Source organism: Penicillium rubens (assembly GCF_028828025.1).
Source record: "Penicillium rubens strain IBT 27055 chromosome Unknown utg000003l_segment0_segment0, whole genome shotgun sequence".
NCBI lineage: Eukaryota > Fungi > Ascomycota > Eurotiomycetes > Eurotiales > Aspergillaceae > Penicillium > Penicillium rubens.
The window spans coordinates 1199793-1218542 of record NW_026890601.1 but is presented as its reverse complement, the minus strand read 5'-3'; the positions used below and the strand labels follow the sequence as shown (position 1 = coordinate 1218542).

At 48.6% G+C, this 18750-nt stretch overlaps 8 protein-coding genes across 8 annotated transcripts; 1 reads left to right on the top strand and 7 right to left on the bottom strand.

Moving 5' to 3' along the window:
* Nucleotides 1–672: 672 nt before the first annotated feature.
* N7525_006659 (uncharacterized protein) lies at nt 673–1035 on the bottom strand (the record flags this gene model as incomplete). Its single annotated transcript, XM_061213800.1, has 3 exons — nt 673–686; nt 745–930; nt 1008–1035. 3 exons carry the CDS (start codon nt 1033–1035, stop codon nt 673–675), a joined length of 228 nt encoding a protein of 75 aa, XP_061068231.1.
* Nucleotides 1036–1957: 922 nt separating this feature from the next.
* Nucleotides 1958–5606, bottom strand: pld2 (putative phospholipase D (PLD); the record flags this gene model as incomplete). The annotated part of the gene is made up of 5 exons (XM_002567160.2): nt 1958–2644; nt 2697–4759; nt 4813–4956; nt 5017–5377; nt 5430–5606. The coding sequence occupies 5 exons, from the start codon at nt 5604–5606 to the stop codon at nt 1958–1960; spliced, it is 3432 nt and encodes a 1143-aa protein (XP_002567206.2).
* A 569-nt stretch (nt 5607–6175) lies between these two features.
* On the top strand, nt 6176–7353 carry N7525_006657 (bZIP transcription factor; the record flags this gene model as incomplete). The annotated part of the gene is made up of 2 exons (XM_002567159.2): nt 6176–6190; nt 6298–7353. 2 exons carry the CDS (start codon nt 6176–6178, stop codon nt 7351–7353), a joined length of 1071 nt encoding a protein of 356 aa, XP_002567205.2.
* A 448-nt stretch (nt 7354–7801) lies between these two features.
* On the bottom strand, nt 7802–10439 carry N7525_006656 (FAD-dependent oxidoreductase; the record flags this gene model as incomplete). Its single annotated transcript, XM_061213799.1, has 3 exons — nt 7802–9325; nt 9386–10082; nt 10138–10439. The coding sequence occupies 3 exons, from the start codon at nt 10437–10439 to the stop codon at nt 7802–7804; spliced, it is 2523 nt and encodes an 840-aa protein (XP_061068230.1).
* Nucleotides 10440–11404: 965 nt separating this feature from the next.
* On the bottom strand, nt 11405–11806 carry N7525_006655 (uncharacterized protein; the record flags this gene model as incomplete). The annotated part of the gene is made up of 1 exon (XM_061213798.1): nt 11405–11806. The coding sequence occupies one exon, from the start codon at nt 11804–11806 to the stop codon at nt 11405–11407; it is 402 nt and encodes a 133-aa protein (XP_061068229.1).
* Nucleotides 11807–12645: 839 nt separating this feature from the next.
* On the bottom strand, nt 12646–14478 carry N7525_006654 (putative MFS transporter; the record flags this gene model as incomplete). Its single annotated transcript, XM_061213797.1, has 6 exons — nt 12646–13518; nt 13584–13744; nt 14021–14119; nt 14169–14232; nt 14296–14301; nt 14356–14478. 6 exons carry the CDS (start codon nt 14476–14478, stop codon nt 12646–12648), a joined length of 1326 nt encoding a protein of 441 aa, XP_061068228.1.
* A 276-nt stretch (nt 14479–14754) lies between these two features.
* Nucleotides 14755–17004, bottom strand: N7525_006653 (Zn(II)2Cys6 transcription factor; the record flags this gene model as incomplete). Its single annotated transcript, XM_002568834.2, has 3 exons — nt 14755–14814; nt 14882–15650; nt 15704–17004. 3 exons carry the CDS (start codon nt 17002–17004, stop codon nt 14755–14757), a joined length of 2130 nt encoding a protein of 709 aa, XP_002568880.1.
* A 380-nt stretch (nt 17005–17384) lies between these two features.
* On the bottom strand, nt 17385–18317 carry N7525_006652 (dihydrodipicolinate synthase family protein; the record flags this gene model as incomplete). The annotated part of the gene is made up of 1 exon (XM_002568835.1): nt 17385–18317. One exon carries the CDS (start codon nt 18315–18317, stop codon nt 17385–17387), a length of 933 nt encoding a protein of 310 aa, XP_002568881.1.
* Nucleotides 18318–18750: the final 433 nt, after the last annotated feature.

Sequence of the window (18750 nt, the reverse complement as noted above, 5' to 3'; positions counted from 1 at the left end):
TTGATAGGGGTAGAGGGAAAGTGCTCACGTCCAACAAAACCCTTCTTAAATAGGAAGGTGGCCACTACATGGCTTCCTTCTCTATGGTTGAGCCACAATAGGAAATACGCAAGGAGAAAAGATCTTGAGGCAATGATCCATTCCTATCAACTACCATGACCGAATTAACTAGAAATTAAAACCCAATCCACCCAAACCACCAACCAAACAAGAAACCAGAGGAACCCGCACCACTTTGAAAAGAGAAACACAATCAACCGATTTAGAAGTATGTAATGAAATCCCCCGAATGTAGTTGAAGGAACAGAAAGCAAGTCCTTTCTAAGAAACCGTTGTCACCCGGATGTCCACGAAGATTCGAAAGAGCAGAACAAATCGAAATCGACAGTCGTGAAGATCATGCAAGACCATCGAAGAGATGAACTGTCCCAATCGAAGAAAGAATGAACTGGACAGACAGACTAAAGAGTCTTCACAAAAGCAAAAGCAAAGCGGAGAGGTCATGTTTCGAGGGATTGATATTTTTGAAAAGTTGAAAGTGTTCTCAAGAGTCCGCGGCGAAGATAAATCAGGGAATTATGCGTTTCAAGATCAGCAATGGCGACAAAAGATCTAGGTCAAGCCATGGTGGCTAGTGGAATGTTGGAATTGGGCGCAACTCGTGTAGGACATTTAGTAGTCAGCGGCTATCCACGAAGACATTGTCAGTGTATCGGTCGTTATTGGAGAGTAGGTAGTACTCACGGTTCATGACGACACAGCCGCCACCGGGGGACTTCATGAGGACGCAGCCACCGCCGGGAGAGCGCTTCATGATGTTGCACTCGGCGCCGGGAGTGCGGGTGACCACGCAGCCGTTGGGGATGGGAGACTTCATGACGACACAGCCACCACCGGGGGACTTCATGACGACGCAGCCACCGCCGGGGGCTATCAGAGAAGACATGTTAGTATACGGTATAGAAGAGATGATGAAGCAGTGTATGTTTTGGAGGCGAGTTACTCACATTGCTTCTGGACCTGAGCGCGAGACATTCCGAAGATTGAGAAGAGCTTAAAAAGCGGAAGCTTGGAAAGATTGAAAGATTATTTTGGATGATCGAAATGTGAGCTGGTGGTGGAGAAATTAATTGAAGCTGGGTGTACAAGCTGATATTTATAGTCGTCGAGGGAGTATTCTTCGGACTATCAATATGATGGAGGTCCCGCCTGGGGGATGGAAGCCAATGCAAATGTCACATTGAACTGCTGATTTGATTGCATTGGCATTGACGAAGGCGTAGAATCAACTCAGAATGCATGGGTTGGGATTGCGGTGGAGGCCCATTGCGGAGTCGTTTGATATTGTTCTCGAGGCCATGAATGTAGACGTCGTTGCCTCTAGCTTTCTGCTCTTTGTTTTGGCACGCAGTCAGTGCATGCAGCGAGAGACGTTGACATTGGTCGCATCACATATCCTCCGAGGGGTGCCTTTCATGAAGGAACGCCACAGACATGTTCGAGGGGGCCTTTTCCTAGGCAGGTGTTAGTTGGTACATTCACAAGTCTTTCATAGGGACAAGAACAATATTAAGCCGGGGGTCTCGAAAGTACCCAACAGTTCGGAGTATGTTTGATTTCGTCCAATGGGAAGGGCATCGCGAACAAAGGAAGTTTAGGTTGACCAATCGCCACAATCACATTGCGCCTACGATTGTTCTTGAAGAACAATATCATCAATACTATCCCGGGCTTGGCATAACCCCAAGTTTTCAGATGTGTTGGGCTACACGTCGAGTATCGTTTTCACTCGGGGGCATGAAAGAAAGCAATGCTTCCCGAACACCATCGCTACCAAAAAGAAAGAAGTCAGACTTCGCTTGGGTTCAACAATTTAGCTAATAAGAATGTTCGAATTCAAGACGAAAATGGGATGAGCGATAATAGTACTCCCAACTTGGCAAATGCAATCTCCCACTTAGGTATAGATTGGCTCGGTCAAGTCATTCAGAGTCAATCCTTCCTTGGCGATATCTTCCTCGATCAAGAACATCAAAGGCATCTCAACCAGAGTACCCTTCACTTGACTAAGCAGTTCTTTGACCTGCTTGGCCCCCTCTGCACCAGGCGCAAAGTCATCGCGCACAACATGACCCCATCGGAATCGCGCTGGACGTACAGATCCTTCCATACCCTCAGCACCCTTCTCAGTCGTGTGGAAATAGTACTCATAAAATTCTTTGTATTCAGCCCAGTTGCGGACTGAGTCGTCCGGAACCGCGTGGAAGACCTTCCGGAAGACCTCGGTGTTTGTGTGCGCCCGCGAGTTCCAAAGACTCTGCACAGTGTCGGAAAGCGGATCAGCGACGACTTTGCTCTCAGGGCAGTCGAAGTCAAACTGGTTGGGGACTCCCACGGGCTCAAAGTTTGCATCCGGGCGTTGATAGTCTTGCGGTGGCAAAAGACCCAGGTGCTTCCGGAACAACTGGCGACGGAGAGACGAAGCGAAGCGACTGGCAGTCCATGGCTTACCATTCATGGTGGATGCCACAGGCGTGAAGTCTTCGATAATGACCGCGATCTCAGAGTCATGGTCACCCAATTGAGAACGGTCGTTCAGATTTGCGGATCCACAAACAACTACACGATCGTCGGCGATCATCACCTAATGCTTTTGTTAGAAGTCGAATCATCATCCAAGTTGGCGGGTAACGAACCTTTGAATGAACATAAAGCTCTTCGCTCACAAACGCATCAATTTCGGCATCGGGGTGGCCATCCCACGGCACTTTCCGAATATCCTCTCCGCCGAGCATATAGCACTCGCTCACGCTGTTCCACCGGCTCGAGGAAGCATGGCTGCCTTGTACCTGGTGTGCAGCCTGCTGATACTTCTGGAACGGCGCGGTAGTATCGAAAGCACTGCGAGTGGTGCTCGGTGCGTATCCACCAGGGCCTGCTGTGTTCAGATCATACTGTCTGCGGGCATCCTCGTAGTTCACGCCACTCTGCTGCTCGGCTGCAGCCATCATGCTGCCGTTGTTAATCCGATCGTAATTGCGAAGGTTGTAGAAACGGATATATTCCATGGGGTTAAATCCTTCCTTGGCAATCATCTCCATGATACTGTGACCTCCGCGGTTGATGGAGTTGTACTGGAACTCCATAATCGCACGTGTTCCCAGAGTCTCATCGTCTCGCAAATCACCGGCAAAGCAGGGAACGGATGGAATGACCACGATGATCTTATATTTCTGACCGGCACGGGCAGCACGTAAAATCCTCTCCACAATTGTGGCACCAATCTGGTTTTTCACTGGACGCTGCGAATCACCGGTCGCAGTGATAAAGAACTGGTTTTCGATGTAGACGAAATGCTCACTGTTTCGGATGATGGCGCAATACGCGTCGGCAATTGAATGCTCTAGCTGGCTGCCGTTGCTCCATTTCGCACAGCTGCGCACAATCTGGCATGACATATTCCCTCGGCCTTGCGAGGAGGTAGGACGGCCGTATGTGGTTAGTCGATCCTGGTATTGGTGGATCTGTCCAGCGAGCTGACCACGAAGGGAATTACCATATTGGTTTATGTCCTCTCGGAAGCGACGGGGCACCAAAGAACCTCGTTCGCGATCACCTTCGTGCTGGTAGTCATCAATTCCACGGGTGTTGGAGTGGGATGCTTCCTGGCCTGGTGGGGGTGGGAAATAGGGCTTCTGCTCCTGTTGTTGACCCGGTTGATATGGTTGATACGAGGTGCTGGTAGTGGATTGCGCTGGTGGGGGTCCAGGCGGAGGAGGAGGGAATGAATTCCCAGTGTAGCTATACTGGCTCGTATCATGACTCGGGGAATGAGAGGATTGAGATTGATGACCTAGAGGACTTTGGCTTGGCGGTGGGGGATAGGTCGAAGCGCTAGTACTGTTGTAGGGCTGATATACCCCGGCAGATTGTTGATGCTGAGGCTGAGACTGCGACTGCGGCTGCGACTGCGACTGAGACTGCGACTCTGGATGCGAACTCGACGTCTGACCTGGTGGCGGCGGGTAGGTAGGCGACGTGACTCCACTAGGCTTCTGCTGCCAGGATGGCGCAGGTGCCTGACTCTGTGGGCTTGCCTGCCCCGAGGGGTACAAGTTGGGCTGTGGAGAACCAGCCTGTTGGTGGCCAGTCAAGGAAATGGGCCTTCCATGGAGGGCCAGTCTCGCGTACCTAGAGTCACTGCGGACCTTGTATTTCGAATCATAGATGAAGTTCCATCGCTCCACAAAGTGACGCCGCAAGTCTTCCACGGCTGCACCGTGCAGGCTCACAGATATATCAGACCATCCCATCCGAGACATGGTCTTTCTGTCCAGTTGGTTATTCTCCCAGTGGACAACATCTTGGAAATCAAGGACGCGAGAATTGCTGTAGTCCTGGCCAGGGAACAAGGTCTGGCTGACATCCGAGGGATGTAAATCCGAGAGCTCATGTTGGTTTGTGTCCCAGCGGCCGAAGCACATGTCCAAACCACCCATAAATGCAACCCGACCATCGATCAAGCAAAGCTTCTCGTGATGAGCCCAATACAAAATGACATCATCGTTCATTCCGTATAGCCCCTTCAGCGTGTCCTTTGACATCTTACTCAAACTTGCCGAGTCGAGTGACATGTTCTGGAAGGACGATGTGATGGAAGCTGCCAGCTCTTGGCGGTCAGGCAGGTGGTCGGGGTGACGGAAGACCGCGATATTGGGGTGCAAATCTTCTAGGGCATGTTTTGTGTGAGATGAAGACACTGTAGGGACTTTTAGCTGAGTTATTTTCTATGTTCAAGGATCATAGACATACGAGTGAGCGCCTGCGTAACCTCCTTATAAACGATGACATTGACGCGCACGCCCCGCTGGGCTGCAGCTTGCAGCATACGGTCCAATCGGTACTGTTCATTCTTCGCCGGCGGCCTTCTCAAATAAAGTTCGGGAGATAACCACCCTACGTCAAGTTAGCCGCATCCATGGATGCAAGGAAAATCCGGGGAAGATCCAAACTTACAGTCTAGAATCCAAATGGACTCCCGGGCGTTTTCCAGAGCTCGCGACACAGCCCAGAAATAGCTGCATCCGTCCACATACCACTTGGCATCATTATGTTCCCGGGGAGGAGCAAAGCTACCAAATCGATGCTCTGTGTTGGGTTTGCTGGGTCCATACTCGGCATACGCCTGTGGGTCGATGGTGGTACCGAGTTTCTGCGCAAATTCGGAACCAATCTCGGTCACAGTACCTTGAAGTTTCCCCAATAAACCGGACAGTTTGTCTTCCTTTGGAGGTTTCCCCTGATAGTTAGGGGTTTGCTGCTGTCCTGTACTTTGGCTCTGCTGATATTGCGGCTCGGTCTGGGTTGGGTAACTCGGCTGTAGAGAACCGGTTAGTGAATGTGGAAGCTGATGGAGGGGTGAAGCGTACGCCTTGATAACCACTTGGGTTGTATGTCTGGTTAGCCTGGCCATGTGAGGATCCATGGCTCTTGTAGGTGTCGCGGAGCTTCTTGAATGTATCTCCTAGACCGCGGGATCCATCTCCGGACCCACGTTCCGAGCCCTGGTAGTAGCCACCATAGGCCAGATCATCCTGCTTCGACATTCTGATCAAGTTTAGAGATAAAATAGAACGAAGAACGTTCAAGACGAAGGAAAGTCAGGAAAAGCAGGAAATAAGGGTGCCTGCAGAGCGGGGTCTGTTTTTAAATCCGATGAAGGCCCCGCTGCCCAGCCACGATGGGAACGTGGTGAATGTGGCGGTGTACTTATTCTGTACTCCATAAGCTGACATCCATGGGTGATTATCTTTCCAAATTGGGATATTCCTAGGATATTCTTGGATTTAGGCAATAGAATAGGTGAGACAGTGTTGAATGTATACTGTAGTACAGTACTGACCTAAGCTAATAAAGGACAGGTAAAGATGTATTCACACCACCTTTTTTTACTTGCAGACCACGAGATATTTAATGGTAAGTAAGCGAAAAGAGATCAGGAGATCATACATTCATGAAAATAATGAAAAATCCGAATGTAGAATATACTAATGAGCCAAGTTCAAACATGAGGCCAAGTAACTTCTCGCGGGAATGCGGGCTTGGCATTCCAATACTTAGCGGTCTCACTGAGTCGTGGCCAAACTACTGGACCTTCATACCCTCGAATTGTACAATGCCCACATCACAAGTAAGAAGATCTCTTGGGCGACCCCGAAAACCAGTTGAAGATGCAAAATCCGTGAGGCCCCTTTCCGCAGGTAAAAATAAAAAAATCACTCAGTCTCACCGCCACAGATACGACGCGCCCAAGTCCGCGAAGCGCAACAGGCGTACCGATCTCGTCAGCAGTCTCAACTCACTTCACTGAAAGCTCGCGTAGAGCAACTGGAAGATGTACTTAATCAGCTAAGCCAGACGATGCATGCATTCGACAATCAAGTGATCCGGGACGGGTCGCAGTGGTCCCAGCCTCAACTTTTCCGGACTGTACAGTTGCTCCGGGATGATATAGTGTCGCATTTCAAGCGGGCCGATATTCCCTTTCAAGGGTCCCAAAAGAACCAACCTTCAGAACCATCCCAGGTTGTCAATGAGCAACCCCACGCGCAGGTCGCGTCCGAGGTATCAATCGGCAGGTTAAAAGATCACACTTCGAAGTCTGACTTCTGGAAACTGTTTTTGGGCTCGTCTGCTGGCATGATTCCGTCGACTAATACCCAGAACCTGGATAACCAATCGAACGATTTGGTTCACATCCCTGTGACACCATTTATTGCTGAAACACACACCATCCAATATGCGACCACACCCTTCACCCAACGGCTTTTCCGCGCTTGTGCTCAAAGTGGCCATCAGTTTCTGTCAAATCCGTCATACAAAGATGAAGATATGTGGGAGTTTGGACTACTCCTACAAAGAATGCCACGAGCCGAAATCCTAGACTATTTCGGACGTGTCATTACCATGGAACCTTGTCAGCCTGTCATCGATGCTCGATTCCCATATATCAGTTTTGGTGGTGCAGGAACACACTTACTACCTTCCGGTGACGCTGTTCCGGATAGCTTCGCCCTCTTCCGAATGACAAATGGCGTGTCTCATGTCCCTGCTGACGAAGACTGGTTTGATGTGCATGATGTCGAGAGATACCTGTTCAATCAAGGCATCGGTGTGGGCGAGTTTCCTTCGTCTCCCCTTACAATATCTTATCCGTCTAGTCCAGGCGGGCTATCGCACTTTCGGACCCCCCAAGGCGAATTACCAGGCAGTATGATGATGGTCATCGACGAGTATAAATTGATCAACAGTACGCCCACTCTATTGTTTACTATTATTCACTGCGTCAAGTAGAACCATCAAAGCTAACCTAGCCAGAACTGAGCCGGCTCCCAGTGGCTCTGGGCTGTGTGGCTGGCTTTCGCCGGTCTGATGTCGAGAGGGTAGTATCGCACAATATGAGGTGGATCTCAGTTGGGGTTACTAGCTCTCCAGGATAGCCTTCAGGGCTCGTGTGCAGTTATGCCTTTCAAACCTGCGATCTAATACCCTGTTTTCCTTCACATACTACGGCAGTCTCCAACCGCCAGTGCACCATGCGGTATTTTCCATATTAAAGGTTGACCTTCCATACCGCCAATTTCCTACCCCTGGTACAAGTTCTTGAATAGTTCCTACAATATCATCATTCTAACTTCTATGGGGAATTTATACAGTATCCCAATTACTACAATGTGACCTTCCTTCCTTGATCATGTGGTTTTCAACACCAAAATCGCACCATAAAGGACTCTAGGCTGAGCTAGAGACCCGGACCATGCCGAAGGAAAGATGTCCGACTCATAACCTCCTCCTGCCAATACCACACAGCTGCCACAGTCGCACCCGGTCCGATTACCACGGAACCCGTAATCAAACCGGTTAGTGCCATCTGCCAGGAAACGTTACAAACACCAAGGCGGTACAGGTCCCACACGCTAGCGAGGCACCACAGGAGAGTTGCCGCTGCAACAAGCAAGAAGTCGTTTTGGAAGAACACGAAGACGCCGTCTGCAAGTGTTGACACCTGTGCGAAGGCATCGGATGGAATAAACGCCTTAGTGATAAAGTCTGTGCCCAGAGCAGCCCAGCTCAGCAGCATGGCCACGTGGAAGCAAGCAGATACACAACCAGCGACAGCATAGAGGGTTTGCAGGTGTGGGATGTCACGGTTATAGTTGCTCTCCGCTGCACTATCAGCCTTGGCCGGTGTGTCCGAACCGATCAATGTGATGATACGAGAGAATATCTGAGTCAAGATAACCACATATACCGGAGCGGGCTGCCACAGTACAATGAAGACCTGTCGCGTGTTTAGGGCATCAGCCAATGGGAAGAACAGCATGATTGTAGGTACGACGAATCCCAATACCAGTGCAGGCAGTATGGCTCGGGCGGTGGATTGAGGAAGTGTGCGGGTACTTGGGGAGAAGTATTGTATCCCAGAGGAAATATAAGTGCTCGATGCGAAATAGAGCGGTGCGATCAGCCCAATACCTCGCAACTGATACAGAACCGCCCATAGAGTCGGAGTGGCAAGAAGGGTCCATTTGTTCCTTGGTCGGAACCCTTCCACCGTCCATATAGCGATGATTGGCATCATAGAAGCCAAGAAGTACAGAACTTGCAATGGCTGCTCCGGTGTAGAAAAGTTGGAGACCGCTGGCAGGAATATTGTTACCAATATTTTCAAGATGAGGTCAACGGGTCCGAGACCTGTGTACACCTGGCGAAGGGGAGCTTCAACTCCTCCTGGGAGCAGAACCGAGTGGTTCTGAATTGCCTGGCGGACCAACCCCATTGTTCCATTCTCTCTGATTGCTGTGGAGAGCTGGCGATAGCCTAGCCAGGCTAAGAGGAAGTATGCGACGTACAACAAGATTGTTACCACGCCCCGAGATGACGGTACTCTGAAGCGCTCGTCAAAATATGCAATTTCTCGAGGCCTATGTGGCAATGGAAGCATGTCCAAGGACACTGCGGGAGAATACGTGTCGATCCATTTGCTGAGAACAACGGATTTTGGGAAGCGCGGCAACACGTATCTTGCCATGAACTTCATGAAGGGCGTTTCCAGGCAGTCCAGACGTTGCCTAGCATGGGATGCTTTGACCAATCCCCACGCACGTTTTTCACGCTGCTGTTGAACGTTCTCAAAGACTTTGGTAATGTCTGCAGACGACAGCGTCCCTGACTGGCAGTTTCTGAGGGCAGCAACGAGATGATTTGTCAGGGATGCGGCGGTTTCCATTGCGTTATTTCCTCCCTGGCCTGTCAAAGGCTCAAACTATTGGAAGAAATATTGGTAAGTCTTCGCATGCTCTTGTTCTCGGGTAAGTAGTCTTACTTTGTGACTGGCGTCGCCAATAGTCATAGTTCTCTGGAAATGCCATCTTTTATAGACGTATTCTGGCAGACTGCTGTATGCCGAGGCGATCTTGCTCTTATACAGAGCGGAAAATTGAAGCGTGGGGGTGATCTGGTCATCCAAATGTTCCATTGCAAATGTCTCCTCTTCCTCCTTGGTGAACCGAGGGATATCTGCACCATAGTACGTCTTTCCCATATTCCGGACGAGAAACCAGTACGTGAGGTCTCCTGGTCCACTGGGGACAAGATACGAGTAATGCTCATTGAACACCGAGTTCATCGTGCCTTTCTCGATCCCTTTGACGCCTTTGGAAATGCCGAAGATGCATGCGTAGGTTGCAGGCAGTGCTTTCACAAGAGTTAGCCAGTACTTCCAAAGTGCTTCGGGTTTGATTTTCATACCAGATTCCTCTGTGGGATCAATCCAGGTGGGATCTATCTTTTCGGCCGCTTTCCACATCTCTTGACGCACTTTGGAATGGATTCCATCTGCTCCGACTACGATATTTCCGATGTAGGTCTGACCAGTCGTTGTGGTAACCGTGACACTCGAAGTACCATTCTCGATACTGTGGACCCGCTCAGAGGTGATCACTTTGGACTTATCCTGGATTTTTTCATAGAGGACTTCTATCAACATTCGTCGGTCGAGGAAAACGACAGGGTAACCATGTCTTACGTGCTGTCAGTTGATCCTGTTGTTTCGATAATGATGGAAATGCTACAAACCTTCCGATTGAAGTCTCGTCAAAGTTATCGAATGTCCAGAATGGTTGTCCTTGGGAATCTCGGAAATGGAATTTATCGACTGGATATTCCGCCATCTTCAAAACTGACTCATAACAACCCAGCTGGTCCAGAATGCGAAAGCCGTTTGGCAAAACGCCGAAACTAGCCCCGACCTGAGGTGCAATGCTGCCGTACGCTTCAAGGACGACAAAATCGATGCCATTTCTCTCTAGCATCAAGGCTAGAGTGAGTCCAGCAATGCCGCCACCCACGATGACAACTTTAAATTGTTTTTGGTCCATGATACTGTGTCAAATACGGATTTGACTGTGAGAGAATTGGAAGAGAAAAACAAAAGAAAAGAAACCAAAGATGCATTCATATTGCGGGCCTCAATTTATATATGTATAGGTTAATTGTTGCCGGACCATTTACATCTCCTGAACACACAGAAGCTGTTGTCCAACATTTACCTACGGAGTTCGGGGGTAAAACATGCCGTGATGAGTGATCAACCTGTCAAGCGGAGGAAATGTTTGAAGGATCAGTAATCGGACCAATAGGAGCCCTTCGGAACTAATTCGGTCCACGGAAAGATCCACTATTTGGGCTATTCTGTGATTCTATTGGATGCATATATAAACCATCTATGTTTCAATATACAACAGGCATAGAAAGAACTCAGAAAGTGGCCTATGGTGTATCACTAGACTACATAAAAATCAATCATTAATATTAACGGAGTGTGTTGGATCAAATAACGCCCTACTTTCCATACATCACTTGGTGTTTTGTGGCAATAAGAGCTCTTAATATATGGAGCGATGTATATCGCAGACCACTATAGTTGAACCCCACATGTGCAAGGGGTATCGTGGACGGCTTTAAAAAGCCTGGACAGATTGCCAATAGGCCTAGATAATCTCTGGCATTGTAGTGCCAAGGTATATGTAGGTATATCTGCAGGTTGCACACAGTCCCTATGTTATATAGAGTGCATTATGTGTTGGAGGGTTAATTAATACCAACAATGCCAACTAGCAGCCTTCAGCCTTCACACGCCAAGTAATTAGTGTATATTAATCCTGACACTATTACTAAAATAGGTAGATCTCCTGGTGGTTCCACTCGCTTGATAGAGTGAGCACGGTCGAACATTCTGCCGTTTCGGTTTTCAATATTACTTTAACTTGGAAAAAGACAGAAGAAAGTCAATTCATTGTTCGCTATCTAGTAATAGGAAGTAAAAGTGACTGCATTTTCATCTTTACCAAACGATTTCCTTCTGACCTCTCACTGGATACTGTCGATAGAACGGACAGCTATCCAAGAAACTCTCCGTCGCCCAACAGTACTTTCGCGGGGGAGCTTTCAGTATGCCGCGCGAGATAGCCTGATGCAGGTAGATAGGGCGCTTCAACATCCATACCTGGAGAATCTTGTAACTGTACGATTGCTTTCCGCCTGTGTTGGATTCCAGCTCATTGTGTGATATACACACCACATACTCAATAAACTGTAGCGGAGCGGTGGTGTAGAACCAGATGCGACGAACAGTGGCTGGCAGTGGATAGCTGCGATATACATTGGTTTTCCTGCCACGCGCACTTTCTAGCGCATCTTCAGGTGATATGCTCATGAAAACATCCGTGGTTGACTTTTTCTCCATGGTGCGAAGAGTTAATGAACTTGGTAGTCGTTGATTAATCCTGTAATGGGATTGGGCTTCTTATATGCACAAGTAATAAGCGGTGATCAGCGTTCAACTGTTCCTCTTTTATGTGGTCTTTGTTCCATGTTAGCTCGTATGTGTAAAGGCTTTGTGTTGTAAGACATTTTCTAGGATGCCTTTGAAACAGAAAGGCTAACACACCTGTGTCTTGAAGATAGTAAAACCTGTGTGAAGACTGAAAGACTCAATGGGCCAGGTTTGAATCATTTCTGGCGTGCATACCATGGTCTCAAAATACATAAAAGCATTGTAATAGTCAACTACCCATGTACTTTTCAGATAACCAAAACATTTGATCCAGGCTTTCTTACTATGACAAAATCCATGTCTTCTACTCGTACAATATTTGTGCAAGATGGCCTACCTATCTTTGAGCACAATACCTCTTCTACCGGAGATGCATGGTGGGTGTCAGTGCCATTTCGAGCCCACGATATTGGACTCTCCGATAAGGACTTGATAAATACTGTGATCCAACGTCTTCATAGCGGATTATTTGAAATTACCAAGGGTATTGCTATGCACCATCAGCGGAAATTTTATGTGTCGTTTCCGGTGGATCTAAGCCTTCCCATGAACGGTTGGGCTGCCTTTGCTATCAAATACGCAGAGCGCTATAGGGAAGATATCATTGCTGGGTGTGTTTCTGTCGACTTAGAATATCTTTTTGGTCTAGAGCTATTTGGTAGCCTTTGATGCACCGTTTCGTCAGTTACGTGGAAAGGCCATTTCTTGGAAAGTTGGTTTCGTCAATTCCGCATACCCATGTTGATATCTCACAAGCTATACTTGAACATAGGGCTCCTTTCCTCCATCTCTTGAAGCTGATCCTCAGTATACTTTTCCTCAATTTCAGACACAGTCATGAGAGCTTTCTTTTTGTTTGCACTCCAGAGACAAAATTCCAAGGATAAACAAGCCATAATTCCAGCAGCAGCGAACCCAAGTGAAGTCCCGTAACCAGTGGGGTATCGGGGCTTCTCTTCAGCTCTGTAAATATAGCTCCCGATGATTCCACCCACATTACCCACGCAAATTAGATAACCAATGGCCACGGCGCGCTTGTGAGGATTCGGAATGTTGCAAACATTCCAAGCGTTGACGCCGGGGAGAATGGGATACATTCCGAAGCAAGCGAGACAAATCCCAAAGTAGCACAGTGCTATGTTATTCTCAATGTCGGCGGCTTTGGAAAATAATATTCCGAATGCTACTATAAGTGAGCACTGCGGCGCCAGGATGAAGGGCATTCTCCACGAGAAGCGATCCGCGAACACGGAAAAGCCGTAAGCTGACGCAGCGCCGACGGCGTATGGGGGGATGGTCAGAAGTTGGGCGTTGGCTGACTTGTAGCCCATGGTTTTGATGATCTCGGGCATACTGAACTTGAGTGCGTAGTTGGGAACAGCATTGGACCAGGTGGCAAGTATAAGAAGATATATCTTCCAGTCCAAAAGGACGCTGAGGATTATCTCCTTGTCGAATCCTTTGTGACGACCACTGTGATTATTGGAGGCTAATTGACGCACTTCGAGATATCGAACCTCATCTGAAGTCAGCCAGCCTGGAGACAAGGATGGCGAGTCCAGAAGGAGGAAATAACAAGCGACGGCCATGGCAATGGTTGCGAGACCTTCTATAATAAAGATCTGACATGGATGTTAGAAAATAAAGACTTAACAGATCTTAACAGATGAGAAAAGAAAGAACTGACCCAGCGCCATCCTTCGTAGCCTCCTATGCCATCCATTTTGGCGAGCCCGAATGCCAGCAGACCCGAGAAAGCACCGCCAGAAGCGGCAGATGTATACAAAATAGCAATGCGGGTCTGTGTCTCGTTTGGGAGATACCATTTCGAAATCACAAGTACGGCACCTGGAAGAAAGCCAGCTCTGGAAAATTGTCAGTATAGGGGGAACACCGTTAGATATGATTCGGAGGATTTACTCGAAAAGTCCCAGCAGGAAGCGGATCACCACTAGACCGGCAAAGTTTTGAACAAACCCCGTACAAAGCATGATCACACCCCAGCAAAAGATCAGAAATCCCAAATATTGTGACGGTTTCTTGAACCGGTTCAAGATTATATTGCTCGGCACCTCTTCAACTACGTTAGTGGATATCCATAGGCTTCACATAAAGGTTGCGTACCGGCAAGGACATAAGGTATGAAAAAGATGGATAAGGCAATGTTGTATTGCACACCGTCCATGTGTAGGCTTGGAAGAAGGCCCTCGATCTTGGCATTTCCTGTTGGGAGTAAGAAAATGTCTTGCATGGGGCTTCTGGGAGGACATACCAATGTTTGTCTTATCGATGTACGCGACCAAGTACAAGAGAGCAAGCATAGGAACAAGCCTCACCTAGAATTGAAACTCAGTCATCGTTTTTGGGGTCAATAGGGAGAGATCGAGAGGAATGCATACGTCAACCTACATGCACTTTGTCAGTAAAGCTCATTATACCGCTTACCACTGCACTCTCACCTTCCTAAGGACTTTCTTTTTCGCTTCATCTAGAAAGTTCGACAAGAACTCCGCATCGTCAGCAGATATTCCCTGGCCTGATTGATGCTCCAGGTGCACCACTGCAGCGTCTTTGTCGGCCATGATGGAGCTAGTTGGTGTCTGGAATAAAAGATATATCGAAATAGTGATTTGAGATCATCTTATAAAGTACGTGTTGTGGTCCATGGCAACCCCACGAGGTAGATATAGAAAAGCCACTTCGAGAGCGAAGCAAACTGGGGTGCGTTAGCAGTCTTGGCAACCCCGGACTACCCCCGGAATCTTGCCGTCCGGAGTCATCTTTTCCGCGAAGTCCGATAACATTGAGTTCTGAGTCCAAAAAGTGGAGTATCTCCTAACAAGTTCCCACCGTCTGTCTTATGGAACTGCGGGGAAGGTCGGGGAAACCGAATTTGGATCAGGAAATGGGAAGATGGCCTTCGAAGAAGGTTAAGGTTAGCTATTACTACAAGGGCACTGCCAATTGGTCCAGGGATACACATACCGATGAGTCAAGAGTCTGCCAGTCACTGAACAGAAAACTGTCCAGCATGTTCGGCATTAGCTCTTCCTGAACACCCACCGTAGATCCGAACATATCCGGATCCTGCAAGAATGGAAACCCAATCTCTGTGTTGGCGTTGGTCTCGCCACCAGGGCGACCACTTTGTTGTGGATGAGGCGTATTTCCCCTCAAGATTCGACATCTTTGTGCCTCTGATCTCAATTCGTCAAGTATGATACTGTATCGTTGGTTTTGTGATAGACCAGTAGATGCTCGCTTGATATGACCGTGGCATTTCTCTGCTAGATCAAAGATTTTGCCTAGAGACTGGGTATCTATCTCAGTAGGTCTTGTGGTTCGTTGAATTTCCCAAACGTAGACCACTGCCAATGCACAGAAGATGACATAGTGCGTCCACCAGAAGGAATGAAGTAACGTATTATCCCCCGCCATTCTGTTGACGAGCTCTAAACTGGCCTTGGTGGCAGAGATGCATTCGGTGACATTCTCAGACCCTCCTTCAGTCAAAAGGAAGGGCCGATTGGTGTGAATGAGGGCGTGCGAATACGCAAGCTGCAAAGCGATAGCCTGACGGCGGAAACTAGGAATCAATGTCGATGGTTTCACAGTACCTAAGTGTGGTGGCAGGCTGGCATGCCATTCATGTAATTCGCGGCTAGATCGATGGGCAGCTGCCAGGCGATCTTGGTTGGACAGGTCGCTGACTGAGTATACTTCTTGTGACACCTTTCCAATTATTCGGGCAATTCTACAAATGTGTTAGTAGAGCTAATATTGTCGTAGTTGGCAGGCGGTATGTACTTTGCATGAAATATGAGAGCATCAATGTAACAATCTGCTGGTTCATCCGGGGTGGAAGGTCCCTGTGGAGTCATGTCTTCATCATTGACATTATCTGGGAAGTTCTGATCAATGTCATCATCTTGGTAAAGTCGAGGCCGACCAAATACAACACTGAGATACTTGTCAATTATGTATGCCGCCCAAAAGGTGCGCTTATAGCACTCCGAAGTGATATAATTCTGTCGCTTGCTCGTGAAAGGAAAGTCTCGCTTTTGATCGCGTCTCCTGTGCATACCCAAGGAGAGCGTGATATGGAATGCGTTCCCGAATGTATACCAGCCTTTGTTCATACGAGCAGTCTGAAGAAGATAAAGGACCTGGATGAGGCGCGCCTGTGCTGACTCTAGGCGAGGGAACCCCATCTCCATTTCGGTCAATCTCATACCAGCACAGAACAAATGATCGCTTCGTTGTAGAACAAGTGACTCATCCTCCGTGGACATTTCCCCGTGTACTTTCTCAAGGCGCAGAGTCGCGATAGCCATGATTGTAAGGAGAATCGCAGTCCTGGAATTACCAAGGGACTGAGCCATCGGCCTTTGTAATTGTCGATCCTTCAAGAACAGCTCCATCCAACCTTCAACAGTTTGTCGGTGGAACATACGGTAAGTCACAACACACGTTTCAAAATAGAACTCCTGTAGCTTTCTCGCTGTCGAGGCATCTGGGATAAAGGCGTCTGATGTGCTGTTGTCGACATGAAACGGGCGGTCTCCGGCCGAAGTGAGAAGTTGGTTTCGCTCCGTATCGCTTGAATCATATGATGTAGACTCATCCTTTTGGGTCAACAACTTTTTCCACGCTCGGTGTAAAAAGTTCAACCCCGAGGTAGGGTCAAAATATTGACCCTCGATTTCGATTTCGGGCGAGGCGCGCAAATGCGCTTGCGAAGTCGAGATACCGTGAGCAACAGGTCCTGGTTGGTGCCAGATAGAATGGTCATTTGAATCACCACTTCGTGTTCTGTCTTGGGGTTCATTGAGTACGGTTGAAGGTGGTGGAGTTGGAGGTCGCCCTCGGCCATATTTGGTGTCATAAGCGCAATTGAGCTTCCTCTTGGCACAATTGCTGCATGGGATTATGCCATCGCATCGTATCTTCTTTCTCTTGCAGGTGTCACAGGCCCTGCTAATCTTCGGGTCTTTCCGACGGTTTTCCTCGTCGGCGTCTGCATTGGTAGACAAAGGACGCTTGCCCGAAAGGGATCTGGAAGACTGAGACACTGTTGGAGATGACTGCGGAGGAGGTACAGGGGCCATGATTGCTTGTGTTTGCATAATGTGAAACGAGGTGAACGGAAATGTCGGGTTCGGGTACCAGGAAGGTGGATGCGGGGATAGGGATACTGTGGAGAGAGTAGCCGAGAATCCGAGAATCCGAGTCCACCGACTGTCATAGCTCGACCTTCCTTCATCTAGAATAAACTTAATGTCTCAGGTCATTAGTTCCTACCTAGGTATAATTACCTACTATAATTATTACTAATGGGCTACCCACCTAAACATCCTTCATCGCTTAGGGGATGGACCTTCACGGCCGCAAATGTGTACACATATATAATAGAGAAAGAGGTGCGATTGGTTTCATCTATATACACTCGAACCAAAATATCTCATGCGCGGCATGATTTAACTTTGTATCACAAGACCACCTTACTGAGCGATGCGGCACTGATAGCAGCATGAATCTCCTGCTCCGCACCAGCCTCAAGAGGCAAAAGAGGTGGGCGGACAGTAGCGTGAGTGAGGATTCCCCGAGCGACGAGAGCATGCTTGAGTGCCACGGTTCCCTCCATGTGAGACCCACGGTGGTAAACACTCTTAGTGACAGGCAAGAGCTGATCATGGATGGCTCTTGCCTTCTTGTAGTCCTTGGCTTTGCCAGCCTTGATAAGTTCGATCAGGGGCTCGGGGGCAATGTTCCCGTATCCAACCAAAAATCCATCGATGTCAAATGAAGTGTGGAGAAGGTATTCATCGTGGCAAGAGAGGATTTGCAGGTCAGGTCGTTGAGCACGAATAACAGGGATCTCGGTGTCCCAGCGGCGCATGTTACGCACGCCGTTCTTCATGGCGAAGCAGCCGGGCTGAGCAGCGATATCCAGCATCGTCTGCAGATTGTAGGTAGCTTTTGTGTTGTCGGGATATTGGAAGAGGATCAAGGGAAGGCCAGAAACTTCATACACGCGACGGTACCGATCTTGGGGAGCACCGGGCTGATATCCGAAGCGCAGCCAGCCGTGAGAAGGGTAGAGCAAGCCAGCAGCTGCGCCGGCTTCTTTAGCCCGCTTGGCCTCAAGAGCAGCAACTTCAGTGCCTTCGCCGGTGATTCCGGCGATAATGGGCACCTTGTTTTCAACGGACTTGACGAAAGCCTTGATGACTGAAACTTGTTCTTCGACAGTGAGGAAGGTGCCTTCGCCAGCGTGACCAAGCACCACAAGGCCCTTCACCCCATCGATGCCACCGAGCCAAGAACCGAGACGTTGAATAGCTTCATAGTCCACAGCACCGTCTTCAGTGAAGGGGGTGACCGGAGCCGGGGTCAAACCACGCATGTCAAAGCCGACCATTTTGATAATTAAATTGAAGCTCAAGTGAATGTTGAGAAAGATATTTTGTTGTGACGTTGACTTGCATCTTTGCGACGGTGGTCTCTTTTATCTCTTTCAGGACCTGTTAGGTGTTCGCTGAGCGGTTGAGGGTAGTCCGTTCGGATTCCCGGATTCCCGGAAACGCGGGCTGAAACATCGCGGGTTCTAGGGCCCATTGACCTTCCAACCATTCCGTCCGGACTCCTTCGTCTCTTATCCGCACAATTATACTTTTTTTTTTTTTTTTTTTTTTTTTTTTTCGTGCTGTTGATTCTAGAGCTTCTAAGGACTGTGTTTTTATTACAGAGGCTCGCTGCTTGCCAAGACACGCTGGCTGATGTTGGATGAAGACATCCCTAGGTAGCTGGCCAGGTGGGCTTTCCTATCTTAGCTGTCATTCCAGACCGCTTTC